At 52.3% G+C, this 26,820-nt stretch overlaps 1 protein-coding gene, 1 long non-coding RNA gene and 2 other non-coding genes across 4 annotated transcripts; 3 read left to right on the top strand and 1 right to left on the bottom strand.

The window, feature by feature from the left end:
• Window positions 1–204: 204 nt before the first annotated feature.
• On the bottom strand, window positions 205–2,831 carry LOC149128443 (uncharacterized). The gene is made up of 2 exons (XR_016232627.1): window positions 2,711–2,831; window positions 205–523 (listed from the first exon to the last, which is right to left on the bottom strand). It is a non-coding gene; the product is annotated as an uncharacterized LOC149128443 (long non-coding RNA).
• Window positions 2,832–18,211: 15,380 nt separating this feature from the next.
• On the top strand, window positions 18,212–23,440 carry RPS3 (ribosomal protein S3). The gene is made up of 7 exons (XM_002708689.6): window positions 18,212–18,271; window positions 19,231–19,361; window positions 19,638–19,731; window positions 20,381–20,475; window positions 22,162–22,349; window positions 22,737–22,933; window positions 23,370–23,440. The coding sequence occupies exons 1-6, from the start codon at window positions 18,242–18,244 to the stop codon at window positions 22,928–22,930; spliced, it is 732 nt and encodes a 243-aa protein (XP_002708735.1). The 5' UTR covers window positions 18,212–18,241; the 3' UTR covers window positions 22,931–22,933; window positions 23,370–23,440.
• Window positions 18,955–19,101, top strand: LOC127485129 (small nucleolar RNA SNORD15). Its single transcript, XR_007912310.1, has one exon. It is a non-coding gene; the product is annotated as a small nucleolar RNA SNORD15 (small nucleolar RNA).
• Window positions 22,505–22,650, top strand: LOC127485127 (small nucleolar RNA SNORD15). The gene has a single exon (XR_007912309.1). It is a non-coding gene; the product is annotated as a small nucleolar RNA SNORD15 (small nucleolar RNA).
• Window positions 23,441–26,820: the final 3,380 nt, after the last annotated feature.

Here is a 26,820-nt window from a genome sequence, read left to right on the forward strand (position 1 = left end):
GCCCAGGTCCTTGGGCCCTGCACCCCATGGGAGACCAGGAGGAAGCACCTGGCTCCTGGCTTCAGATCAGCGCGGTGCGCCGGTCGCAGCGCGCCAGCTGCAGCGGCCACTGGGGGGTGAACCAACGGAAAAAAGGAAGACCTTTCTCTCTCTCTCTCACTGTCCACTCTGTCTGTCAAAAACAAACAAACAAACACAAACAAACAAACAAAAAAAAACATGTATTTCTTGAGCACCTGCTAGGTGCTGAGGTTCACCTGAAACACTTGGGGACACAGCAATGAACAAAAGCTTTGAAATCCCCACGTTCTCATGACGTTCTCATGGAACTCACATTCTAGTCAGGAAGCAAATAAAGTTACAAATGCACTTAACCATTAGTCCAGCAATCCTGCATCTGGGACTTCAGCCCAGAGCGGCATCTGCACTGTACGAGGTAATGCAGGTGCAAGATGACTCATTGCGGTGCTGATGTCCCGGCAAAGGCACGACTTCCGATCTTGAGCCACGTGATCGTATTCTCCTGCAAGTCAAGGCAGACATTTAGAATAAGTTTGAATGGGTTTCCTTAGGTGGCTCCAGGGAGCCATGAAGTGGGAAAGAAGATGTGGGAATGTTGCTATTTAAATGAATTACGTTAGGGACGGACCAGACAACATTTGAATAAAAGTCTGGAAATGACATTGCGGCATCTTCTGGACTGGAGGAACTGCAAGTGCAAAGGCCCTGAGGCAGAACCACATTTTCCATGTCCAGGTAACAGCGAGGAGACTGAGCTCGGGGCAGGGATGCAGCAGCGTCACCACTCCAAGGGCTCCACATCTGAGGGGCTGGGAAACCACCCCGTCTCCAGCTCACCTGCCTTCTCAGCTGCGTCGCTCGCTTTGGGTGCTGGACATCCAGCCCCACCTCCCTCTCTGTGGCTCTCTCACTGCCCCAAGACAGAGGCTCCCAGGCCCTGTCCTCAGCCTCCTCGTGTTCTTGCCACTCTCACTGCACCGTTCTCCCTGGCGGCTTCTGCCCACATTTCTCCCCTGGGCCCTGGACATCTGACCCAAATGTCTCCAGCACCTGGGACTTCACACGCGTCCAGAGCCAACCACACCACCGCTGCTCACCCCTCGTCCCTCAGACCAGCCAGGCTCATCCCCTGGAGCCCACTCCTCCCCCTCATGCACAGACCCGACCCCATTGCTGCCTGCTATCCCGAGCAGGGCGCCCTCAGGTCAGCCCAGTGGTCAGGGCTTCCCAGCACTGACAGCAGTAAGCATGCCGGAGATGACTTGATCAACTATTATCAGATAGACAGGTGATTTTCAGAGTGTGTTCCCTCACCAGGCTATCACTTGGGACATACTTACACTAATACTTACTCATTGAGGGGCCAGCAATATGGCTCAGCAGGTTAAGCCACTGCCCACGACACCAGCATCCCATGGGAGCGCCAGTTCCAGTCCATGCTGTTCCACATCCAATCCAGCTCTGAGCCCCTGGACTGCATCCGTTGCTGGTGCTACCCTTGTGGGAGACCCAGAAGAAGCTCCCGGCTCCTGACTTTGGCCTGGCCTGACCCTAGCTGTTGTGCCGTTTAAGGAATGAAACACTAGATGGAAGATCTCTCTCAGTCTCTCTCTCTCTTTGTCACTCTGCCTTTCAAATACATAAGTAAGTCTTTGAATCAATTTTTTAAAAAGCTTCTCTGTTGAGGGGCTAGTGTTGTGGTACAGCAGGTTAAGCCACTGCAGATCCAGCATCTTTTTTATTTATTTATTTTTTTGACAGACAGAGTGGACAGTGAGAGAGAGAGAGACAGAGAGAAAGGTCTTCCTTTGCCGTTGGTTCACCCTCCAATGGCCGCCGCGGCCGGCGCACCGCGCTGATCCGATGGCAGGAGCCAGGAGTCAGGTGCTTTTCCTGGTCTCCCATGGGGTGCAGGGCCCAAGCACCTGGGCCATCCTCCACTGCACTCCCTGGCCACAGCAGAGAGCTGGCCTGGAAGAGGGACAACCGGGACAGAATCCGGCGCCCCAACCGGGACTAGAACCCGGTGTGCTGGCGCTGCAAGGTGGAGGATTAGCCTAGTGAGCCGTGGCGCCGGCCCAGATCCAGCATCTTATATGAGCCCTGATCCAAGTCTCAGCTGCTCTGCTTCTGATCCAGCTCCCTGGATTGCACCTGGGAAGGCAGCAGAAGCTGGCCCAAGATCTGGGGCTCCTGCCACCCATGTGGGAGACCTGGATGGAGTTCCTGGCTCCTGGCTTCAGCCTGGTCTGGCCCTGGCTGTTGCAGCCATTTGGGGAGTGAAGCAGCAGATGGATGTCTCTGTCTCTCCCTCTCTCTGTAACTGGGCCTTTCAAATGAATAAACAAAGCTTTTAAAAAAAATGTGTTGTTTATCTGAAATCCAAGTTCACACTTAGCTGGGCGGCTTGTATGTTTATAGCTCAATCTGGCAACCTTCCCCTGGGTAGTTTGGCAAAGCCCAGTGACATTTTTGGCTGTCACCGCTGGGTTGGGGTTGCTGCTGGCTTCCCTGGGTGGAAAGCAAGGACAAGGCTCCACCTCCTACAGCGCATAGGGGCAGCCCCCAACGGTCAGGAAGTATCCAGACCACAGTGTCCAGAGCGCTAAGGTTGCGGAAGCTGCCCATGGGTGCTCAGAGCGCACAGAGCTCTCCCCTGCCTCCCCTCGGTCCCTGTGTGCCTGCCTACCTCTTGTAGTTGTTCAGAGATGCAGCGACTGGCAGATGTCCAGCTGCCAACCAATGCCAGGTCATAATGTTAATGGGAAAACTGGAATCCAAAGTTGCATGCACTTTCTCAACCGTGCCCAGTAGTATAATGTGCATAAAAATAACCAGGGGAGGGAAAGTTGCTCACGTGGCAAGGGGGTGGCCTCAGGCAAGAGAAACAAGTGTGCCTCCCTCACTTCCGTTTCTTTTCCCCTATGTTGCCCAAGAACCATGTTTGCAAAATACTTTTAAAATTTTAAACTTTTAACTGTGCAAGCCATGCATGAGTACATTTTCCTGATATTAAAAGAAAAAAAAAGAAAAAGAGGGGCCAGCATTGTGGCACAGTGGGATAACCTGCCGCCTATGATGCCAGCATCCCATGTAAGCCCTGATCTGAGTCCTGATCTGATCCAGTTCCTGGTGAGTGAAACTGGGAAGGCACAGAGGATGACCCAAGTGCTTGGGCCCCTGCACCCGCATGGGAGACCTGGATGGGATTCCCAGCTGTTGTGGCCATTAGGGAATTAAACCAGCAGATAGAAGATCTCTCTCTCTCTCTCTCTCTCTCTCTCTCTCTCTCTCTCTCTCTAACTGCCTTTCAAGTAAATAAATAAGTCTAAAACAATAAGAAGAAGACCCTGGACGGTGGCCCACCCCTCCTGTCTTCCTGGTTCATAGCGTCTCAGCTGCAGACATTGCAATTCATTTCAGCAGTTCCTAGTCTTGGACATTTTGGAGGCTTTCAATATTTTGCTACAATGACATTCTTGTGCATATGCAATTTCTATGCATGGGAATTTTTTTAAATATTTATTTACTTATTTGAAAGGCAGATTTACTGAGAGGGAGAGGCAGAGACAGAGAGAGATAAGTCTTCCACCTGCTGGTTCACTCCCTAAATGACTGTAATGGCCAGGGCTGAGCCAGACCAAAGCCAGGAACCAAGAACTCCATTAGGATCTCCCACGTGGGTGCAGGGACCCAAGCACCTGGGCCCATCCTCTGCTGCTCTCCCAGGTGCATTAACAGGGAGCTGCATCAGAAGTGGAGCAGTTAGACACCAATCAGCACCGTAGGGATGCCGGTGCTGCAGAAGGCGGCTTTACCCGCTACACCGCAGCACTGGCCCCACGGGAATGTATTTGTAACATGAGTTCCCAGAAGTGGAATTTCTGGCTCAAAGGGTAAGTGTGTTGAAAGCGGGCAAGGTTATTATCCAATTGCCTTTCCCGGCAATTTACTGATTATCTTATTTTATGATCACAAGGAAATTATGTATTTTTTTAAAATTCAGAGAAAAATACAAGGCAGTCATTGTGCTGGGTAATAAGAAGCCACCACGGATGAACTTGGAGTGTGTGGCAGGAACTCGACACACACTGCCAGCCGCACTCACACAGTCTTGGAGGACGCATGGTGAATTAAGCCTTTTGTTGAAGGCACTCACGAAGCAGGCGACAGTACCAGAATGAAGTCCCGGTTTACCAGGCTCCCGGACTTGGGCCTGGGCCTGCGCCTTGTCACCAGGCAGGGAGCCGACACCTGGTATGAGGAACTGGATTCCAGCACAGCCCATCATGTCACGTGGCCCGGCCGGGGACACAAGGCAGGGCAGGGTGGGGTGCAGACAGGCGGGAGCCTTTCCCGGGAGGCCTGAGTGCTCAAGGAAGAGATTTTGCTGGTCAGCAGGAGAGGGTACTCAGAGGCCAGTGATGACATCACCACGAGCACAGAGGCCCACGCGCCAGCTGGGACAGGGCAAGAGGTGAGCACAGAGTGGGGGTGGGGGGTCCTGCGTGTGCAGATGGGGGCGGAGGGCAGTGTAGGAGAGCGAGGTCTCAGATGGGCAGTGACTGACCTGGCAGGCTGGGCAAGGGAGTGGCCCAGGGGGGACTCAGAGCCCAGAGCCAGACCCTCGGGGTTTCAGGCTGACCCTGGTCCCTTCCCAGCTGCCCAACCTGGCTGCACAACACCGAAGCCCATCTCAGAGGTGCTTTAAGGCATCCCCGAGAAAAACCCCGACACTTTGCCAGGAGCCTTTTACTAGCAGAGAACCAAGTTGTTTTTAAAAGGGTTCTTCCAGCTGAGCAGCTTTCTCTTAATGTTAAAAAGTTGTAGATGGCAAGGGTGGCACGGGGACATAATAGGCTGGACCTCCACCTGCCGTGCCAGCATCCTATATGGGCGCTGGTTCGAGTCCTGGCTGCTCCTTTTCTGATCCAGCTCTCTGCTATGGCCTGGGAGGGCAGTGGAAAATGGGCCAAGTGCTTGGGTCCCTGCTAAATAAGCACCGACATCCAAAAATCTGCACTTTCATAGCTGCATTGCAACGCTGTTGAGGTGCCCTTGTTTGACAGCATTCATGAATCGCCTGGGCTGCGTGTTGTGACATCAGCTCCTGTCGCCATCGGCTATCCTCTAACATCTACAATTCATTTTAAAAAAATTTTTTTTAAATTTTTTATTTATTTGAGAGGTAGAATTACAACCGAGAGAAGGAGAGAGAGAGAGAGAGAGAGAGAGAGAGAAAGAGAGAGAGAGTTCTTCCATCCACTGGTTCACTCCCCAGTTGGCAACAACGGCTGGAGCTGCGCCCATCCAAAGCCAGGAATCAGGAGCTTCTTCCAGGTCTCCCATGCAGGTGCAGGGGCCCAAGGACTTGGGCCATCTTCCATTGCTTTCCCAGGTCACAGCAGAGAGCTGGAGTGGAAGTGAAGCTGCCGGGATTTATACCAGTGCCCATATAGGATGCCGTACTGTAGGGAGCAGGTAGCTTTACTTGCTACACCACAGTGCCAGCCCCCATAATAGGCATTTTTAAAGGATTTATTTATTTATTTATTTATTTGAAAGTCAGAGTTACAGAGAGAAAAGAAAACACATACACACACACACACAGAATCTTCCATCTGCTGGTTCACTCCTCAAATGGCCACATCAGCCAGGGCTGGGTCAGGCTGAAGCCAGGAGCCAGGAGCTTCATCCAGGTCTCCCTCATGAGTGGCAGGGACCCAGGGACTTGGGCCATCTTCTGCTGCTTTCCCAGGTGCATTAGCAGGGAGCTGGATTGAAAGTGGAGCAGCTGGGACTTGAACCAGCACCCATATGGGGCATTGTAGATGGCGGCTTAACCTGCTACACCACAATGCTAGTCCCATAATATGCATTTTTTCCTAAAGTTTTTGATGGTCATTTGTACACATGGATTATAAAATAGTTTGTGCAACAAAACAAATATCTTTTAACTCTCATTTTGCATAAAATGTTCTCATATCTCAATTCTCACAACAACCTGTTGGACAAGTATTATTCTTGTCCCTACTTTACAGACGAGGAAACTGAGGCTTTCAGCCGTCTCCCCAAGGTCTCGCAACCGGGGTCCACGCCAGGCGTCGCGGGTCCAGACCCTGCTGTCAACCTCTCTTTGGGTAGGACACCAGATCAAGAATCCAAGCATTGAGGGGTTTTGATTTAATTTAAGTCATGGAGTCTCGAACGTCCTGAATCCTGGTAGCTTTGGCCTCAGACCAGAGGGAAGAAGAATGGGAAACCTGTCTCCTAATCTGGGTCCCCACGGGTCGAGATGCACTTCAGAGAGCAGCCCTCAGATGGGTGGGGCAGGTGCGGGGTGGCCGGTGCTGTTGGTGGAGGGGCAGGTGGGGCCAGAAGTCCTTGTCCTAGTGAGACTCTTGACCTGCAGCAGGTGCTGCCTGGGCAGAGCTGGCTGGGGACAGCCACAGCCGTCCGAGCTGAGAAGAAAAGAGGTATCAGAGACAGAACACGTGCTGGCTGAAGAACGTTGATATCAGTTATTGTAGAACTGATAGCATTTTGGATTTATGGGCTTAAATTCAGTAAAATTCACATCGCTTGCTCTTTTTTCCTTATTTTAAAAAAAATTTTATGTATTTCTTTGAAAGGTAGAGTGACCGAGGGAGAGGTATCTTCCATCCACTGCTCGGCTTTTATGGTGTCCTGGGCAGTGTTTCAACACGCACAGCACAAATGGATCAGATCAGGGAGTTAGCAAGTCCACTTCCTCGGCTTTCATGTCTGGAGACGACTCTCTTTTTATTTGCTTTATTAAGTGGAAACTTAATAGGAAACTTGCAATTACACACCGGGCTCACGTTACATGTCCATTGGGCAACGCTGACACCCCCCCACCCCCACCCCTCCGTCCAGGCCACCGCCTCCGATCCCCAGCTCCGCGCGCACGCCTTGGCGGGCCGGGGTCGCTCCTGCTGCGGGCTCTGTCGCCCCCCAGCGGCGCCTCTTTTCGCCTTCCTCCCTCCATCCAGCGACACGCCTGTTTCTGTCTAGGGAGCCGGGTGTCCTAACGGCCCCTAACCACTAATTTTATTTATTTATTTGAGAGGTAGAGTTACAGACAGAGAGGGAGAGGCAGAGAGAGAGAGAGGTCTTCCATCTGCTAGTTCACTCCCTAAATGGCCGCAATGACCAGGGCTGAGCGGATCCGAAGCCAGGAGCCAGGAGCCAGGAGCTTCTTCCTAAGCCACAGCGCCCGCCCCTGTATTTGCTATCCTGACACTCCACCTTCTCAGCAGGTCTCTGTGGTTCCGATGTATTAGGTATCTTAACCTCTCCAGCCGTTCTGCTGAACCCTGTAATTCCCGGATGTTTATTTGCAAATTGGTTTAGGGAGATGTTTGGTCTTGGAATGCAGGTGGCAAAATGAATGGTTTAGTAGCAGGTTAAGCTGTCTGGTGAGCTCTGTTAAGGTACTGGGGATTTCTGTGTTAATGGAGTAAGGTCGCAAGCCTTAGAAGCAAACTGGCATGTACATATGCAAAGCTCAAAGGCCTGCTCCGCTGGGGCCCAGCTCTGTCCCTGGGGGCGGCCTAGGGAGTCTCATCTGCTACCCCCAGGAGGCCCTCCCCGCGGCAGGGGGTAGGCCAGAGGACAAAGGGAGGGCCCATACCCAGACACATGAAACCTCCGGTCTGAATGGGGACTGGGCTCTCTGACTCTGCTGAGCCGCCCACCGCCACCCAGCCTGCCAGGTGCACCTTCTTCACTAAGCTTTGGTACTGTGCTCACCACCGCCCCTCTCTGGCTCACGGCTGAACCCCGAGCCACTGGCCCCAGTACCATATGCGGCGCCCAAGGTGGGGCACGGGCGGGGCCCAGGGACAAGTTCTGAGGACTGCTGCATCTGGCCTTGTCTCATGGCAGCCAAAGTCCCTTCACCAATGCTTCGTGGAGGCAGACGCTCACCTGCTCTCCTGTAGCCCAGCTGCCTTGGCCACAGCCTGCTCTGCTTCTGCCAGCCACGACCTCCCTGGCCATACTCTCGGCCTGGGCACTTGCGGCCCTCCCTGGCTGGCCTGGGCCGTGCAGGGTCTGTTCCCTGCCCCTCCCCTAGTCTCACAAGGTGGGCCCCGGGCCTTGTTTCTCCGACAACATGGGTCATTGTCCACTGCTGTTGGTGACCACCGCAGAGCCCTGCAGGGTGTGCATGCCGAACCCCTCCTAAGTTTTTCCAGACCGGTAAGAGCGCCGGCCTCCTGGCCTTTCTCACCCAAAGGCTTCCCGTGCTCCTGCTTGCTGCATACGGGAGTTTCTCGGCCCACTGGTGTAAGATCCTGGTGCTCTACCGTTGGCGCCAGTGTGTGCCTCCTGAAACCTGTTAACCTCGGAGCTCTCCTGTCACCACCGCCCTCCACGGAAGGTCCTGGGGCTGTGGAGATCAAAGTCTGACCCTCGCAGGGCTTTCTAGAACGCCACAAACTGCTGAGTTACCGCGAGCATCTGTTTGAAGGGTTTTGGCCTTCAGTTGTACTTCTCTGGAAATGTTTGCAATCCCACTCAGGTAGCCGTGTCTTTTAACGAAACGTGGCTCGCTCAGCACTTACGTGCTTTGTCTTCTAGGCTTCAAGGTGCTGCTGTCACGTGCTAATCCTTTTCATCACAGCTTTTCTGTGCTGTGCCAACTCACCCAAATAATGAGGATTTTATGCGTCTCAGGGAAGGTTTTGCATTGAGTCTTCATTATCCGGGAGAACTGGGTCTTAAAGGAATTAACATTACCTGCCTTGGGCCAGCGCTGTGGCTTAGCAGGTGGAGCCTCTGCCTGCCCACATGGGATATGGGCACCAGTTCGAGTCCCGGCTGCTCCATTTCTGATCCAACTCCCTGCTGATGGACCTGAGAAAGCAGTGGATGGGTGGCCCCTGCATCCACGCGAAAGACCTGGGAGGAGCTCCTGGCTCCTGGCTTTTTCCTGGCCCAGCCTCAGGTGTTGCAGCCATTTGAGGAGTGAACCAGTGGATGGAAGATCTCTGTCTCTCTCTCTCTGTAACTCTACCTTTCAAATAAGTAAAAAGTAAATCTTTAAAAAAATTATCAGCCTATTTTTGTCGATTGCTTACCTAGACCTGGCTCACGGCTTCAGTTAAAGTGCTCAGGTGATGTGTACATCATCCGCCTATTTTTATTTTGACCAAATGCTTTGAACCTCTGAAAATGCTTTAGATTTAGAAATATTAACCAAGTCTTCTGACTTTGTGGTTTCTGATCAGATCCCTGGAACTCGCCACGAATGAAACACTCAACTTGGTGAGGTGCTGGTTACTTAAGTTACAAAAAATGCAATGTAAGGATATAAAATGACAGCAAACTTACATTGTGCTTGTATAAAATCCAAGGTTTTATGCGCTGGGGTTAGTCACTGTTAGTAGGATGCAGCTGGGGGCCAGTGCTGTAACGTAGCCGGTAAAGCCGGCATCTGCAATGCTGGTATTCCACAGGGGGTGCTGGTTCGAGTCCTGGCTGCTCCACTTCCAATCCAGCTCCCTGCTAATGTGCCTGGGAAAGCAGCAGAGGATGGCCCAAGTGCTTGGACCCCTGCACCCACGTGGGAGACCTGCAAGAAGGGTCTGGCCCAGCGCAGGTCATGGTGGCCATTTGGGGAGTGAACCAGAAGATGGAAGACCTCTCTCTCTGTGTCTCTAACTCTGCCTTTAGAATAAATCAATAAATCTTAAACAAAAAATAGATTGCAGTCTCAGCTGATCCCATCACCCCTGCCCCCCCCCCCCCGACGCAGCTGTCCTGTTAGGTGCATGAGTGGTGTCATCCCTGCCCTGGGCCACAGGCGGCTGAAACCAGGAACACAGAAGGAAAAGGGGACGTTTGTGCTACCCAAGCCCACGGGCTTGCAGGCCACATTCTGTATCTTCAAGGGGGACTGGCAGGCTCAGCGGAGCTAGCATAGAATAGCCAGGCATTGCCAGGCCACAATATGGCTGACAGGGAGGCCCAGCCACCTGGCAAAAGGAAATCACAGAAACAGCCGGGGGCTGGGGTGAGGACTCCCAGCTCTGGGCCCCTCTGCCGTGCGGGGAGCTTTTGTCGCTTATTGCAAATAAGCTCGCTTTGGCTTTTGCACCCCGTCTCCGACTTTTCATTTCTACCCTGAGCAGCAGCTCCCAGCCTGGGAGAGGCGGCATGAAGGGGCCAGTGTTACATGAATCAGGTAGCCCAGTGCCGGCTACACTGTACAGCCTTTCTCAATGGAGCTCTGAATGTGTGAAGTCGTTGTGTAGGCGAGCGGCAGTGTTTTGAGGGTGTTATTTGCATCCCAGGACCCTGGTGCAGAGCCAACAAAGGGAATGGAAAGAAACTAGATTTTAATGGGTCACAGGACTTGGAAAATACCCAGCTGGTCGGGTCAGGATCTGCCTGGAAAAGTCCCCAGTGAAGCCAGAGCGGGGTCAGCTCAGCCAACCAGGGCGAGGGGAGTAGATGTGGCAGAGGTCACGGCTCAACTCCACTGGGAACGCCAGATTTTCCAGGCTGCATGGAGACGTTCCCAGGGTTGTGGGAGCTGGAAATATAAGCTCAAGGAGAAAATGAGACAATGCAAAAAGCGGAACCGATGAAGAAAGACTTATCTGTGTGTGCTCAAGTGGTTAATTGGAGGTATCAAATCACTGTGGCATTTATATAAAGTGTTGACATTACGATAATGCTGGAAATTATGGTCTTTGTAAGTTCGTTTGAACCTAGGGTAAGAAGTTTTGCCTAGGTTAGAGTTCTATATAACTTAAAAGGCACAAAAGAACAGCACATTCCAGGCTGGCATGGTGGTGCAGCAAGGTAAGTCTGGCTTGTGACACCAAAATCTCACACCAGAGTGCCAGTTCGAGTCCCAGCTGCTCCACTTCTAATCCAGCATCCTGCTAACGTGCTAGCAGAGGATGGCTGGAATGCTTGGGTCCCTGCACCCACGTGGGTAGTGAACTAGCAGATGGAAGATCAGTTTCTCTGTCACTCTACCTCTCAAATAAATACAAATCTCTTTTTTAAAAGAGAAGCAACCGCATCCTTCAAATCCTGGCAGGGTGGCCGTGTGGAGGTCCGTGGCCCACTGAGCAGACATAGCCAGCGGCTCCCAGGGAAGCCTAGCACAGGGCAGCGGGCCCCAGGTCTCCCAGCCTGGGGAACCAGACCCCGCAGGACGCCAGCATGGTTCTCGGCTGCAATAGCGCCCTCTGCTGCCCGCACCCCTGTCCTACTCCAGGAACGCAGCAGCCCCGGTTGCTACGGCCTTGCTCTGAGCAGGGAGCTAGCTGGGCGGTTCGCAGCCCTGGCTTGGCACCCTCTCGCCCCCGTCCACTCACTCAGCGGAGTCACGGAGCAAACGCTGTTCCTTACGTGTGGATTCTGATTGCCAAAGGTGGGCATCCGGCCGGCCGGCGGCCCGCGTAACAATGAGGACTGCAAGGTGCGGGGAAAACGTCAATACAGGTTCTGTAGTTGTCCGGCATTGCCACCGGGGGGCGCAGCACGCACGCTCCAGGAGAGCCGGCTCGGGGACCGCGGCGTGGGTGCCTTGCACGTGCACCTGCCCAAGCCCTGTCTCTGTCTTCCCTCCCCGTGCTGGCCCTCCCGGGTCCAGGGCAGGCCCTCGCGCCAGCCCCTGGGGGCAGCTTGAGCGGTTGGGATCCCTGGGGCCCGCTTATTCCCACAGCTTCCCGCTGCAGGCGGTGTGTGTGCGGAGCCACGCCTCCCGGCCCCAAACACCTCCCCTCGCTCCTCGCTACCGCGGCCCACGTGTGTCGTGGGGTTCCCGCTTATGGAAACTTGTCTTCGCGCAAGAGAAGATACAGACGAGAGCGAATAGCAAAGTTTAATGAAATAGGGAAGAGAGGACAAGCAGGAGGCTGTCTCGGCAAAGAACTGAGTCTGCGTTCACTTTATTCCTTCTTTATCATTTTCAGTATTTGTGAATTTATTTCATCGTTTGAATCAGAAAGCTTTTTATAATTTGGGATGGGGGCCCCTTCCTTTGCTCCCAAGGGGCTCAGCCCAGGAACATTACTGAGTGCTAAGCACTTGGCCTCAGTTAATCTCACAAGTACCCGTTAGGATGGATTACTACTATTTCCATCCCATTTTACAGATGGGGAAACTGAGGCGCAGATAACTGCCCTGAGGTCGCATAACTACTGAAACCTAGACCAGGGATGTGAGCCCAGCTCTGTGACCTTGAACACCGTGCTATGTGGAGCAGGGGCTTGGTAACGTCTTGTTGGATGAGAATCCTAGGGCCGGGCATTTGGCCTAGTGTTGAGGGGCCTGTGTCCCAGATGGGAGTGCCAGGGTTGATACCCAGTCCCAGCTTCCTGCTAACGCAGACCATGGGGGCAAGCAGGGCTGGCTGGAGGGACTGAGTTCCGGCCACCCATGGGGGACCTGGACTGAGTTCCCTGCTCGGGCCCAGCCCTGGTGGTTGTAGGCACTTGGAAAGCAAATCAGCGGATAGCAGTTCTTTCTGTTTCTCTACTCTCAAATAAGCACTTAAAAAAAATGGTTTCCTAAGGTTTCATTCAACAAGAAAGATGTTTTGCATGGCGGCAAAGGCCATATCTCAGCCCACTCTGCAGATGAAGTGTCCACACAGCCGGCTTGTTCAGGAGAAGCTGGGTTCACCTCTCTTGGGCCTCAGTTTGTGGATGAAAAGGAGCGTGTGTGTGGACAAGGGGGGCTGTGGTGGCCTTGCTGCCCTGCTCTCACACCAACCACTGTGGTGGTCTCACTCCAGGGCTCTGGAAACAAACCTGCCTTCCCTGGGCCTGCCTCCACCAGCCTTCTCAGGCTGATGCTCTGGGCCAGGGTGGGTCCCAGGAACTCAGCTCTGAGTTTCCCAGCGCCCCAGGCAAACAGGGAAAGAAGACTAGTATTTTTGTTGTTGTTAAATATTTGTTTATTAATTTAAAAGTCAGAGTTACACAGAGAGAGAAGGAGAGGCAGAGAGAGAGAAAGGTCTTCCATCCGCTGGTGCACTCCCCAATTGGCTGCAATGGCCAGAGCTGCGCTGATCCGAAGCCAGGAGCCAGGAGCCAGGAGCTTCTTCTGGATCTCCCGCGTGGGTGCAGGGGCCCAAGGACTTGGGCCATCTTCTACTGCTTTCCCATGCCATAGCAGAGAGCTGGATCAGAAGTGGAGTAGCTGGGTCTTGAACCGGCGCACACATGGGATGCTGGTGCTTCAGGCCAGGGCGTTAACCCACTGCGCCACAGCGCCGGCCCCCATGTGGCCTTTTCTGTCTCTGTGTATTTTCATGATGGGAAACTGAGCAGCACAGTCCGTTGCTCCTTGATCCCCTTTTGCAAATGCTGCTCTAATCCCAGGCTTGGCCTAAGACACCTCCCAGCTGGGTCTGGATCTTTCTGTGCATTTACATGCATAGATGGTCTTCATTCAACTTTACTTAAATGGCTTTCTGGAGTGGTGGGAAATGCATGCATTTGCTGGGTCCTGGGGACTCTGCATTTTAGGGGCTCTGTCGAGCTGGCTAAGAAAAAGCCACCTGGGGGCAGCGCAGCAGGTTAAACTGCCGCCTGTGACATCCCATCCCATATGGGCCCTGGTTCAAGTCCCGGCTGCTCTGCTTCCAATCCAGCACCCTGCTAATGCACCTGGGAAAGCAGCAGAGGATGGCCCAAGTCCTTGGGCCCCTGCACCTATGTGGGAGACCTGGAGGAAGCTCCTGGCCTATGCAGCCATCTGGGGAGTGAATTAGTGGATGGAAGGTCTTTCTTGTGTGTGTATGTCTCTGCTTTTTTCTGCAACTCTGCCTTTCAAACAAATAAATAAACCTTAAAAAAAAAAAAGAGCTCCGAACTTAGACTCCACCCACGCGGTGTGGGCGATTGGCTTTCTCAGTGCCTTCCATATACTGGGTCTTCTTCCTGTTGCATTTAGGACGACTCAAAAGTGAGCCATCCAGCAAGGATAAAAAAGCAATAAAAATGCTGTCCAAATTTACTCTCCAGTATTCTTCCACTCGTGGAGACTGAGTCAAGGCCCGGAGTGAGTGGCAGGTCAGTTTTCATCAGATCAAGGAGAATGTGAGGATGCAGCATGGCTCACCGGGTGATAACATCCCTCCCTGCCAGCCTGGCCCTCCCTCGGGCTTGGCACAGCCCTTGTTCTTTGGCCAGACATGAGATAAAATTATTAGGTTGTTTTGGGGTCTTGCAGAAAAAAATCCCTGTCTTTGCCCTCTCAGCTCAGCCAATGCTCACCCCAGGAGGAGCACGGGGGGAAGTGGGGCTGTGGCCTGGGAGAGCAGAGGACACGGCTCTGCCCTGGCCTGCCCTGAGCCTGCAGCAGCGGGGCAGCTATGCCTGACCCGGCCCATCCGCTGCCCAGCTGAAAATCTCCATGCTTTGTGCTAAGCTCCTCCAGCTGCATTCAAGGAGTTGAAATTCCTTCTACTTCACCAGTTTGGAAATGGCTAAATTGTTCTCAGAAACTGTGGATGGAATCCATTCAACCAGGGTTTATCTCACTTTGATTTTTGTGAAAGATTGATTTTAGATATTTTATATATTTTGGGAAAGATTTATTTTATAGAGCCTCTCTCTCTCTGTCTCCCTCTCTGTCTCCCTCTCTGTCTCTGTCTGTCTGTCTCTCCCTCCCTCTCCCACTCCCTCTCCGTCTCTGTCTCTCTCTCTCTGTCTCTCTCTCTCTCTCTCTCTCTCTCTCTCTCTCTCTCTCTCACACACACACACACACACACATCTACCTCCATCCACTGGTTCACTCCCCAAATGGCTGCAACAGCCAGGTCTAGCCAGGCCAAAGCCAGGAGCCAGGAGCTTCTTCTGGGTCTCCCACATGGGTGACAGGATCCCAAGGACTTGGGCCATCGTCCACTGCTTTCCTAGGTGCATTACTAGGGAGCTGGAGTGGAAGTGGAGCAGCGAGAGCTTGAGCAGGCACTCCGACATGGGATGCTGACATCACAAGTGGCGATTAACCCACTGGGCCATGATGCTGGCTCCTGATCTGTGATTTTTTTAAAAGATTTATTTATTTATTTGCAAGTCGGAGTTACACAGAGGGAGGAGAGGCAGGGAGAGAGAGAGAGGTCTTCCATCCACTGGTTCATTCCCCAATTGGCTGCAATGGCTGGAGCTGCACGGATCTGAAGCCAGGAGCCAGAAACTTCCTGCTCTCCCACATGGGCGCAGGGGCCCAAGGACTTGGGCCATCTTCTACTGCTTTCCCAGACCGTAGCAGAGAGCTGGATCAGAAGTGGAGTAGCTGGGTCTTGAACCGGCGCACACATGGGATGCCAGTGCTTCAGGCCAGGGCTTTAGCCCACTGTGCCACAGTGCCAGCCCGACTTTTGATTTTTTTAAAGCACTTTGGGAAAGGACCTTTGTGGTGCTCAGGGGGCCCAGATGTGGCCTGAGTGTGGCCACGAAGCTGTGTGTGTCCTCGGGCAGCAAGTCTTCACACTTCTGGGACCCCGTACACTGGACCGACGGACCCTGGTTCACATTTTGGAGAGCAGGGAGATATCAAGGCTCTCCCACAGCCCCTGCTCTTCCATCAGAACTCGGGTAGTGACGATTATCTTCCGGTGTTAGCCGGGCGAGCAGATGGCTTCCCCTTCATGATAGTTTTAGATAAGACAAAGGGCATTATGACAAAGAGGAAGGCGTCCTCCATGGATTTTCTGCTGGGCCAGGGCACAATGCCCAGGCAGGCTCCAGGGCAGCAGGTGAGACACTGCAGAGCCTCAGGAGGTGGTATTTACCTCATAGAACTAGCCATGCTCTGAGCCTTAGCGCTGAGTCTCTAGGATTAGGTTTTGGGAAGATCCCGGGGAAGACACGGCATGGACTTCCCAAGTTGCATCCCACATTGGAGTGCCTGCATCCCCTCTGTGGCAAGCCCCGAATCTCCTTCCAATTCCAGCTCCCTGCTAATGTGCGCTCTGTGTGGCAGCAGACCATGGTTCGAGTACATGGGAGACCTGGCTGGCATTCCAGCTCCTAGGTTCAGTCTGGCTCAGCCCTGGCTGTTGTAGGCATTTAGAGAGTGAACCAGTGCACAGGGGATTTCTGTCTCTCAAATAAAATTATTTATTAATTTAAAATTGCAAGCAAGTTTGTGTGAAATATGCCACCAGAAGCCTAACTGAAACACAGAGTGTGTGTATGGCCATCAGACGTCCACTGAAGCTGGGAGCCTGGGCTCAGGTGGGTCCTAGGCTCTGGGTATAATGAACAAACCAGCCTTGGTTCAAGGTCTTATTATAGAGCCTGGGCCCGTCAAGAGAAACACATAAATAGATCATCCCAACCCGGTGAGACAGACACAGGACTACACTTGAGCCAGACAGAACACCAAGGGGAGGCTGACCTTGGGCAGAAACGGGCTCTTCAATTTTTTTTTTTTAAAGATTTATTTATTTTGAAACTCAGAATTACAGGGGGTGGGGGAGGAAGGGAGAAAAAGAGAGAGAGAGAGAGAGAGAGAGAGAGAGAGAGAGAGAGGAGTTTCCATCCACTGGTTTACTCCCCAGATGGCCACAATGGCCCAGGCTGGGCCAGGCTGAAGCCAGGAGCTTTATCCAGATCTCCCAGGTGGGTGCAGGGGCTCAAACACCCAGGCCATCTTCTGCTGCTTCTTCCCGGCAATCAGCAGGGAGCTGGATTGGAAGTGCAGCAGCCAGAACGCCAACTGGCACCCGTGTGGCGGCTTTACCCGCTATGCCACAATGCCAGCCGCTTCCTACGCGGGGAAGGAGGTGGGGAAGGATGGCCAGGAACATGCGGGACACAGGGAGGAGTGGGAGGGAGCAGCTCTTGCCGGTATCATTTGTATGGTCAAGGGGTGAGGCGGGGCGGGGGGACTCCTGCGAGTGGGGTTCAAGCTCTGACGCAGATCAGAGTGGACACTGGGAGGAGGAGAGGCCCACGGGGATGAGGGCGCAAAGCAGGTCATCTAGAAGGACAGGAGCCTGACTGCAGTGGGCCCCGGGGACTTTCCTCTGACCCTGCACTCACGGGCGGGTGCCCTGCTGCTTGCCCACGTCCCTAGAGAAGTCAGGCGGGGGGACTGACCAGGGCCGCGTTCAGCAGACCGTGGAGCCGATGAGGAAGAACCCTGCTCTCCAGCTCCTTGTCTCCGTGAGGGCTGTCACGATGCGGCCACCGTGGAAGCCAGAAACCAGGCGTCACCTCAATTTCCCCCCTCAACCTCAATCCGTCATCAAGACATGTCGGGGTCCCAGCTGTGTCTTTGGTTCATCCTCTTTTTCTTTATGAGTCTGTTTGTCTTTCAGAGAGAGAGAGAGAGAGACAGAGACAGAGACAGAGACAGAGAGACAGACAGACACTGAGAGGGCTCCTATCCACCAGTTCATTCTCCAAATGCCTGGGCCTGCCAAAGCCAGGAGCTGGGGACTCAATCCAGCTCTCCCAGGTGGGTGGACGGAACCAGTCATTGGAACCATGGCTGCTGCCTCCCAGAGTCTTCATCAGCAGGAACCTGGAGCCAGGTATCAAATCGAGCCACTCCCATGTGGGATGTGTACGACTTAGGGTCTAGGCTAAAATGCCTGCCCCCATCCACTTCTTTTCCCTTCCCTGGCCCTCTGCTTAGCTCCCACGGAACTCCACTTTATTATAATCTCATGATGAAAGGACCAGTCATTTGCATCAGAGTTATTTTAGTGCCGAAGTTAAATGTAGAATTGTGCGCACGTGAGCCAGAACCCTGAGTCTGCTATAGGTTGTAACAGCTTTTATGCGAGTGGTGCATAAAGAGCACAGAATAGTTCCTAGGACGTGAACACGTAGTAGGTATTATCATTGGGAAGGGAGGAAATGGACAGAGACTGGGGAGAATGGGAGCTCTCGTAGATACTCGTTAGTATCGACCTGAAAGTGTGGGAACCAGGGTTCCACGCTGCCTAAACTCTTGCTGAAACTCTGAGCCTCTCCGTCCTTTTCAAAACTAGAGAAAGGGACTCTAAGTCCCCTTGCAGTTCCTGTTTCTTACTACAGGTAACTCCTTCGCTCTTCTCGCTCCTTTGCGGCCTTTTTGCATTAAAACTACATTTCCCATGAGCGCCCGCAGGCGTCGACGTCGCGCCGCTTTTCGACGTCGCGCCGAGCCGTTTATACCCATTTCCGTCCGCGAGCCACTTCCTTTCCTTTCGGCTGCGCGCGGCGGCAAGATGGCGGTGCAGATTTCTAAGAAGAGGAAGGTGAGCATCTGGAGCCGGGATCTAGGGAACTGCGGTGCTTCGCGGGTCGGGGACTTCTCGGGTCGCCTCCGCGAGACGCCGAGCTCCATTCCCGTCCTTGGGCAGTGGCATAGAGTGCGTGGTGTGGCCGCGGGCCGCGGATGGCGGCGGATTGAATGCGAGGCCCGAGGCGGGCGGGCGCTGGGTGGCCGGCTGGAAAGAGTGCAGCGGTGAGCCTGGGACGCCCCACCTGTCCCGGGGAGCCTGTCTTGGTCAACAAATCTTGTGACTGTGTAGTAGTTTGAGGGGCGTGAGCCGTTTCTCTCGCTTCTTGACCCATGGCTTTGGGAAGGGCAGAGAGCAGCGTCGTCTTGCCCGCCGTACGGGTGCCTGGGTGCCGCCTTCCGACAGTACAGGTCTCACTTGTCCCGTTGGGGAAGGAAGCTCCCTCGGTTTAACTTCGAAGTCATGTCGTGTCAAAATCGCTAGCTTTAGGCATCCATAGTTTGCCATTCTGCGTGTGTACATCGTTGTTAAAATTCCGCAGCAGCTAGGGTCGGCAGCTCCGCTGTCTGTAAGCCCACAGGTACACAAGGTAAGGCAGGGTGCCTGGCTGGGTGCAGGTGAGACCGCTCTGACCCACGCCTGCTCCTATGACAAGGTAGAACAGTGTGCCTGCTGCGCAAAGTGGAGGATCTGAGGCCCTTCGGTGAAGAGGTGATGACGAGTCTGACCGGGGGTGCTGGCTCTCCCCGGGGGTCTTCCGCCGTGCTGCGTTCTGTGGCACCCTGGAAAGGGCCCTGGTGGAAGCAACAGCCCCAAGATGACCAAGAGGCATTTGTCTGAGAAGGGTTGCAGCATCCCTGTTGGCACAGGTACTGAGTTCTGATGAAGGATGTCTTGGCGTCTGATAGACTAGACTGGTCCAGAGGGAAGTGAGCCAGCCCCTCCTTTAATTCTGAACTTGCTTTTTTGGTTAGTTTGTTGCTGACGGCATCTTCAAAGCTGAGCTGAACGAGTTTCTCACCCGGGAGCTGGCTGAAGATGGCTACTCTGGAGTTGAGGTCCGAGTTACACCAACCAGGACAGAAATCATTATTTTAGCCACCAGGTAAAGTATCACTTGACTGGAGGGTAGTGATCTCTAGTTGTATACACTAAGGAAATCACTCTGTATAAATTTTAAGGGTACGGCCAAGTGAATCTGGCGTTAGTGAATGTGATTGTTTAAAGCAGCATTTTAAAAATTGAACAATAATTTCTGTCATGTAGAATTTGTATTTGTGTTGTGGCAGATAAGTGGGGCTTTAGTACCATGCATAATAGGCACGCTTCAAAGTTCGTATAGGATCTTGGGCGCGTCATCAGTGGTCTCTTTCTTGCCCAGGACACAGAATGTGCTCGGTGAGAAAGGCCGGCGAATTCGGGAACTGACTGCTGTCGTTCAGAAGAGGTTTGGCTTCCCAGAGGGCAGCGTAGAGGTGAGTGGTCTGGTTCATGCCAGAGGTTAAGTGGACGTCGAAATGGCTCTTTAGAATGGTGCTTCTGAAATCCCTTATTCACCATGGAGACCTGCTCAGGCTCAGTGAGTGTTATGGTGGGATTGGCATTGGTTGAGGTTCTCAGTGGGCGGTGGGTTTGGTTTTACAGCCCTGTGTGCTCATTTCTGGTGGATGATGACGTTACACACCACCTGAATGTGCAGGTGACACAAAGTGGATGCACTGTGCCATTGGTCTCCCTGGTGTAGCTGTAGGAGGAGCCAGAGGTGGGGCAGTGAGGCTTGGTCTGCTTGTGTCTGTCCTGGGTGTGGGCAGGAGTGCTTTTGGACTTGAGGGATACTATTGTGATAAAATGTAAAAGGTTCATGGAAGAATGGAATTAAGAGATACTTATTTTAATGCCCCTCCAAAATTTGAAATCTGGCTTTTTTTCATGATTCTTGTTCCTGAGCTCTTTGAAGACTTGGTCATACGTACATTGCACTGAAATAAACTTAGCTTTGAGTTCAGTTTTCCACAAACCCTTTGAGGTACCCTCTTGTGATGGTGTGGGGAAAGAAATGAGTGTGCTGACTTTGAATTGAAAACAAGGGTGAAGGTAACAGGGTGTGCTTTGCTTCCTTTAAAGCTTTACGCTGAAAAGGTGGCCACGAGGGGCCTATGTGCCATTGCCCAGGCAGAGTCTCTGCGTTACAAACTCCTAGGAGGGCTTGCTGTACGCAGGTAAGTGTCGTGCCGCCTGGTGGTCATGCCCTTCTGTGTGCATCAGAATGTAGTGTGTGCTCTTTGCTGGTTTCACAAATGAACTTGTGTTGAGTGACAGCTTCTGCTAGCCTCTGAGGGTTCCAGCAACACAGTACTGTTAATCCATGCCTTTGCTGGCTGCAGGCTAAGAAGACTGAAGAAGAAAAATGAGAAAAGGTGGACAGGTGTTCTAGGTGCTTGGGAAGAGAGCAGAAACAGGTGCTCAGGGAGGGGACCAATTCTCCTTGGTCTCTGGATGAGATTTAAGTGTCTTCTGGGAGGTGGGCAAGTCAGCCTGTTACTGGTAATTTGTGGGGTGCCCCGAAAGTCAGAACAAGATAGAAGACACTTGATCGGTTGAGATTTTCACTCTTATTGGCACTATAAACGCGAAAGCAGTCCTGATGAGAGAGCTTAAAATCCAGATACTTAATGTGGTGGGCTATGCGTAGATAGTAAGGTGACAGGTGGCACGGGGTATGAGAGGCGTGAAGTTAGGTTGCCGCCAAAGCTGGGCTTGCTGGTGAGGTTTCCGTGTAGATAAGTTTGTGAAGTGGTTGGAAAGCCTTGCCTGGCTGTTTGGAATTTAGTCAGTACTTAGCACAGAGCCCTGGGGTCAGGGTGGGGGCTGTTTGGCAGGGGAATGGAAGTTCTTAAACTAAGCAAGGTACTGAACTTCTCTGAACATTTGAAAGACATAATAACGGGGAGAGACAGATCTTCCCTCCCTTGGTTCACTTCCCAGATGGCTTCAACAGCTGGTGCTAGGCGAGAAGCCTGGAGCTCAGTCTGGGTCTCCCACGTTGGGTGATGGGCCCAAGCACTTGGGCCATCTTCTGCTCCTTTCCCAGGCACATTATTAGCAGGGAGCTGGAAAGAAGGGGAGCAGATAATATTTCACAGGCCATACATAATTACCAGCTTAAAAATCAGCCTGCTCTAGATTGACTGCAGCTGCCTTAGCAGGGCCAGATCCCATCATTGTGGGCGTCTTGGGCACCCTGGGTTACATATTAGAATAATCTGCCTGGGGCTCACCACTTGAGATTGCTGCTGTAATTGGCCTGGAGGAGGGCTATCAAGAGGTTTTTAGTTTGTTAAAAGATATATTAGGCAGAGTTACAGAGAGAGAGAGGTCTTCTATCCTCTGGTTCACTCCCCTCAGGGCTGGGCCAGACCAAAATCAGGAGCTAGGATTTTCCTCCCAGTCTGCCACGTGGGTACAGGGGCCCAAGCACTTGGGCTGTCATCCGCTACTTTCCCAGGTGCATTAGCAGGGAGCTGGATCATTAGTGGAGCAGCCGAGACTGGTGCCCACATGTGATGTGGGTGTTAAAGGCTTTACCCGCTGTGCCACAGCACTGGCCCCTGTGGGTTAAGTTTTCTGAGTTAACTGATTTGTAGTCATGGTTGGAAAGCACTCGGAATAGGAGCTTGCCTTTAATTTCCCAAGGATAAAATGTGATAGAAAGAGGCGAGAAGTGCTGTTTGAAGAGCAGATGGGACTAGAACTGGCACCCATACGGGATGCTGGTGCTTCAGGCCAGCGCTTTAACCCACTGCGCCACAACGCTGCCCTAAATCTTTGGTTTTTAACTTGGTGCAGTGGGTTGATAGGTTCCGGCTTCAGTAGTAACCCAAATATGTCTCCCTGTTCTTCCAAAGGGCCTGCTATGGTGTGCTGCGGTTCATCATGGAGAGCGGAGCTAAGGGCTGCGAGGTTGTGGTGTCTGGGAAGCTGCGAGGACAGAGGGCTAAGTCCATGAAGTTTGTGGACGGCCTGATGATCCACAGTGGGGACCCTGTTAACTACTATGTTGACACCGCTGTGCGCCATGTGCTGCTCAGACAGGGTGAGCCACTGGGAATGCGTGTAGGTGGGCGTTGGTGGGTAGGTGTCATTCCATGGGTGCCCCAGGGTTTGAGGAAATTCATTTTGGAAGTAGCTGGGATTTATTGATTTCCTGCATAGGCATTGACAGCTGATCAGGCAGATCAGTTGTGTACCCTTCGGTGATGACACGATGACGAGTCAGAAAGGTCACGTCCTGCCCTCGGGCTGTGCCAGTACCACGTTCTGTGGTGCTGTGCGTGGGTTCCTTGGGCAGAAGTGTCCTGTTCATTGATTGATTTAGAGGCATTTGTCTGAGAAGGGACCAGATCAGAGGTTCTTGGGTAACTCTTGCTGTTGTGGTAGGGGCTGGTGAACCCTACTAGGTTCTAACTCTGGGGTTTCCTAGGTGTGCTGGGCATCAAGGTGAAGATCATGCTGCCCTGGGACCCAAGTGGTAAGATTGGCCCCAAGAAGCCCCTGCCCGACCACGTGAGCATTGTGGAACCCAAAGATGAGATCCTGCCCACCACCCCCATCTCGGAGCAGAAGGGTGGGAAGCCAGAGCCGCCTGCCATGCCCCAGCCAGTCCCCACAGCGTAACAGGTATGTCTGCAGGGATCACCCAGGGCAGGAGGGGGTCCTGTTTCCTTTTTCTTCTCCCTTACTGGATGAATAATGGTTGGATTATATTTGCTTCATCTGGGAGAATATCGGTTGAAAAGCTGGGCCCATTTAGCTCGTGATTCTGTTGGGTTGTGTGTTTGCCTCTCAGAAATTTCTGTTTTGACTACTGGGTTGCTCAAGGTTTTGAAGGCATTCTTGGTATTAATTAGGTTTTCTGTCCTTTTGTAGTCCCTCTGAGTGGTAGCTCTGAGCCTCCCACGCCCAGCACATTTGGGGCTTTTGTTTGTTTTCAGTTGGTCTCTATTTTGTGACTAACCTTCGCGCAGTCCCTGGAGGGGGTGTGTGCCGACTTGGTAAATGAAAGAACCTAATACTCAGATGTAAGTTTCTCTTACTGTTCTTTATTTGGTTACAGGGTCTCCCTGGCAGCTGTATGGAGTCTGGATGTTACTTTATAAAGATCTTTAATAAAATCTTGTACAAAGATGCAAAGCCTGACTGACTGTCCATCTTCTGCCTGAGGGGTGAGGGTCTCGTTGGCCTGTGGGGGCATGCCTTACTCTGTTAGCTTTACCATTGTTTTTGCAAGAGCCAGAATGGAAGGACCCGAGCCGAGCTCGGCAGAGATAATCCTGTGGGGTGGAAAATCCCACGACAGTGAAGGCTGCTTAGCCAGCAGCATTGTGGATGTCATGTGGGTCAGGAGGATGGGTTTAGAAGAGGACTGCTTCAAGTAACTACAGTGGTATGTGTGTGTCATGTGCTCCGAGGGTCCTTTACAGATTCATGTAGTCCAGTATCTAACCATAAGGGGATTTGCTTTTGGCACTGAGCTTCAAGCTCTGCAGTAAATCTGGCCATGTGGTATAAAGCCGTTTTCAGGATCCACATTCCTAAGTCCTGCTGTTTGCCATTGTTCTGTGGAGAACAGTTTACCTGTCATGGCATTTTGAAGTTTTTGTTTTTTTTTTCTTTCATACCAGTGTCTATTTTACAAAAGATTGAGTGGTTTATTCAGGCAGAACTTCAAAGGGAACAGGTTGGTTTGAAACTCCTGTAACACTAATGATTAGCCAGATTCTGACCCCTCGCGGGGAGGGGGCTTCCCACCATTAGGATGTTGGGCGCGCTGGGTTACCTGTGCTTACACCCTGTTAACTACTGTAAGCATAAAATTCACCATCCTAGTGAGCCGCCGCCTGCAATGCTGGCATCCCATGTGGGCACCAGTTCATGTCCTGGCTGCTCCACTTCTGGTCCAGCTTTCTGCTATGGCCTGGGAAAGCAGTAGAAGATGGCCCAAGTGCTTGGGACCTTGTACCTGCATGGGAGACCAGAAGGAGGCTCCTGGGTCCAGGTGGGCATGGCTCCAGCCATTGCAGCCATCTGGGGAATGGACCCTCTGTCTCTCTCACTCTGCCTTTCAGTTAAATAATAATTCACCATCTTTGGGCCGGTGCTGTGGCGCAGTGGGTTAATTCCCTAGCTTGAAGCACCGGCATCCCATATGGGTGCCGGTTCGAACACGGCTGCTCCACTTGCAATCTGGCTCTCTGCTGTGGCCTGGGGAAACAGTAGAGGATGGCCCAGATCCTTGGGCCCCTGCACCCCGTTGGGGACCGGGAGGAGGCTCCTGGCTCCTGGCTTTGGATTGGCACAGCTCTGGCCGTTGTGGCCCAGTGGGGAGTGAACCGTCGGAAGACCTTACCGCCACTGCCCCCCTCCACTCTGTGTGACTCTGACTTGCAAATCTTTAAAAAAAGAAAATTCATCGTCCTAAGCATTTTAAATGTGCACTTTGCATAGTGTTAATAAATATGTCCACGGGCCGGCGCCGCGGCTCACTAGGCTAATCTTCCGCCTAGCGGCGCCGGCACACCGGGTTCTAGTCCCGGTCGGGGCGCAGGATTCTGTCCCGGTTGCCCCTCTTCCAGGCCAGCTCTCTGCTGTGGCCAGGGAGTGCAGTGGAGGATGGCCCAAGTGCTTGGGCCCTGCACCCCATGGGAGACCAGGAAAAGCACCTGGCTCCTGGCTCCTGCCATCGGATCAGCGCGGTGCGCCGGCCGCAGCGCGCCGGCCACGGCAGCCATTGGAGGGTGAACCAACGGCAAAGGAAGACCTTTCTCTCTGTCTCTCTCTCTCACTGTCCACTCTGCCTGTCAAAAAAATAAAAAAATAAATAAATAAATAAATAAATATGTTCACGTTATATGCGGTAGGTCTCCAGAACTTAGCGTCTTGCAGGTGGTGGTCTCCCTTCCTGAAAGGGTGCTGCTTGCCTATGATCACAACACATCCTCCATCTGCTTTATTTTTTTAGAATTTATTTAGGGGCTAGTGCTGTGGCATAGCGGGTAAAGCCGCTGCCTGCATTGCCGACATCCCATATGGGCGCTGGTTTTAGTCCAGGCTGCTCCTCTTGCAATCCGGCTCTACTATGGGAGAACCGGAAGAAGCTCTTGGCTCCTGGTTTCGAATCTGCTCAGCTCTGGTCATTGCAGCCATCTGGGGAGTGAACCAGCAGATGGAAGACCTCTTTTCTTTCTCTCTGCCTCACCTCTCTTTGTGTAACTCTGACTTTCAAGAAAATAAATAAATCTTTAAAAAATTTTATTTATTTGAAAGAGTTACACAGGGAAAGAAGGAGAGGCAGAGAAAGGTCTTCCATCCACTGGTTCACTCCCCACTTGGCCATGACAGCAGGAGCCAAGAGCTTCTTCTGGGTCTCCCACGCAGGTGCAGGGGCCCAAGGACTTGGGTCATATTCTGTTGCCTTCCCATGCCATAACAGCTGGATTGGAAGAGAAGCATATGGGTTGCTGGGGCTTTAACCCGATGTGCCACACCACCGGTCCTCTCTGCTTTAAGTAATCTTTAAGTTTACCATGCCTAATGCATGTACTAGTCATGTGACATGATTTTTTTTTTCCCCAAATATATTCAGTCAGGTTGGTGAATATGTACATACTGAGCCTATGGTTATTTGGGGCTGAGGACTACACGGACTTCTGTCTTAATCATATATATATATTTAAAAATATATATATATATGTATTTAAAGATTTATTTATTTGAAAGGCAGAGTTAGAGGGAGAGATGGAACTTCGATCTGCTGGTTCACTCCCCAAATGGCCAGTCTGAAGCCAGGAGCAGCTTCTGTGTCTCCTACACAGGTGCAAACTTCAGTATACTTGAAATTGAAAGTTGTCTATGGGACGAAGTAGTGTTATTAATATTCCACCAGGTGGTGCTGTAGCAAAGGAAATGTGCCTCACAGTAGCAGTTTGGGGAGGAAGAAACTGGTGGTGCAAAAAACTTATGTAGGTGATTGTGGTATAACTTGATGAATTATCAAAGTGAGTACTTCTGTGACCACTAAAAGCAAAGCTTTCAGATCTGAAGAAATCGGGGAGTTTGCTCTTCTAAATCCTTTCAGAAAACTGCACAGGACACATGTAGAGCTCAGGTGAGAGAGCAGCTCATTAAGAAATGCAAGCTCCCTTCAAAGCCTCTCGTGTCTGCTCCCGCAAGTGATTTTTTTTTTCTTTAAAGTATATCTTAAAGTATTTGTTGCCTGACCAAATGGTTTTACTCTTGGAGCTGGAGCTGTCACGCAGAAGCTGAGTGCTTCACCAATGGAGCTGTTGTCAGGAAGGTGGGTGGATGCATGGACATTCCTTCCTCATGGGGCCTGGCTCTAGGTGGAGCACTCAGATATTGTCAGTGAACTGCAGGCGATAAGCCTCATGTGATCCTAGACAACCCGCAGCCCATGTGCATAAGTAGCTAGAGCTGCTGGCTATAAAAGCTTCCCGTTACACGCCTGGGTAAAGCCCATCTGCAGCAGCCTTGAAAGAAGATTGTCC

This window comes from Oryctolagus cuniculus, chromosome 1 (genome assembly GCF_051225735.1).
Source record: "Oryctolagus cuniculus isolate XC-2025 breed Fujian yellow rabbit chromosome 1, ASM5122573v1, whole genome shotgun sequence".
NCBI lineage: Eukaryota > Metazoa > Chordata > Mammalia > Lagomorpha > Leporidae > Oryctolagus > Oryctolagus cuniculus.

Coding starts and splice junctions, on each gene's coding strand:
- RPS3 (XM_002708689.6), top strand. CDS start 18,242: ATGGCGGTGCAGATTTCTAAGAAGAGGAAG. Junction 19,732..20,380: donor TCCCAGAGGGCAGCGTAGAG/GTGAGTGGTCTG, acceptor CTTCCTTTAAAG/CTTTACGCTGAAAAGGTGGC. Junction 20,476..22,161: donor GGAGGGCTTGCTGTACGCAG/GTAAGTGTCGTG, acceptor GTTCTTCCAAAG/GGCCTGCTATGGTGTGCTGC.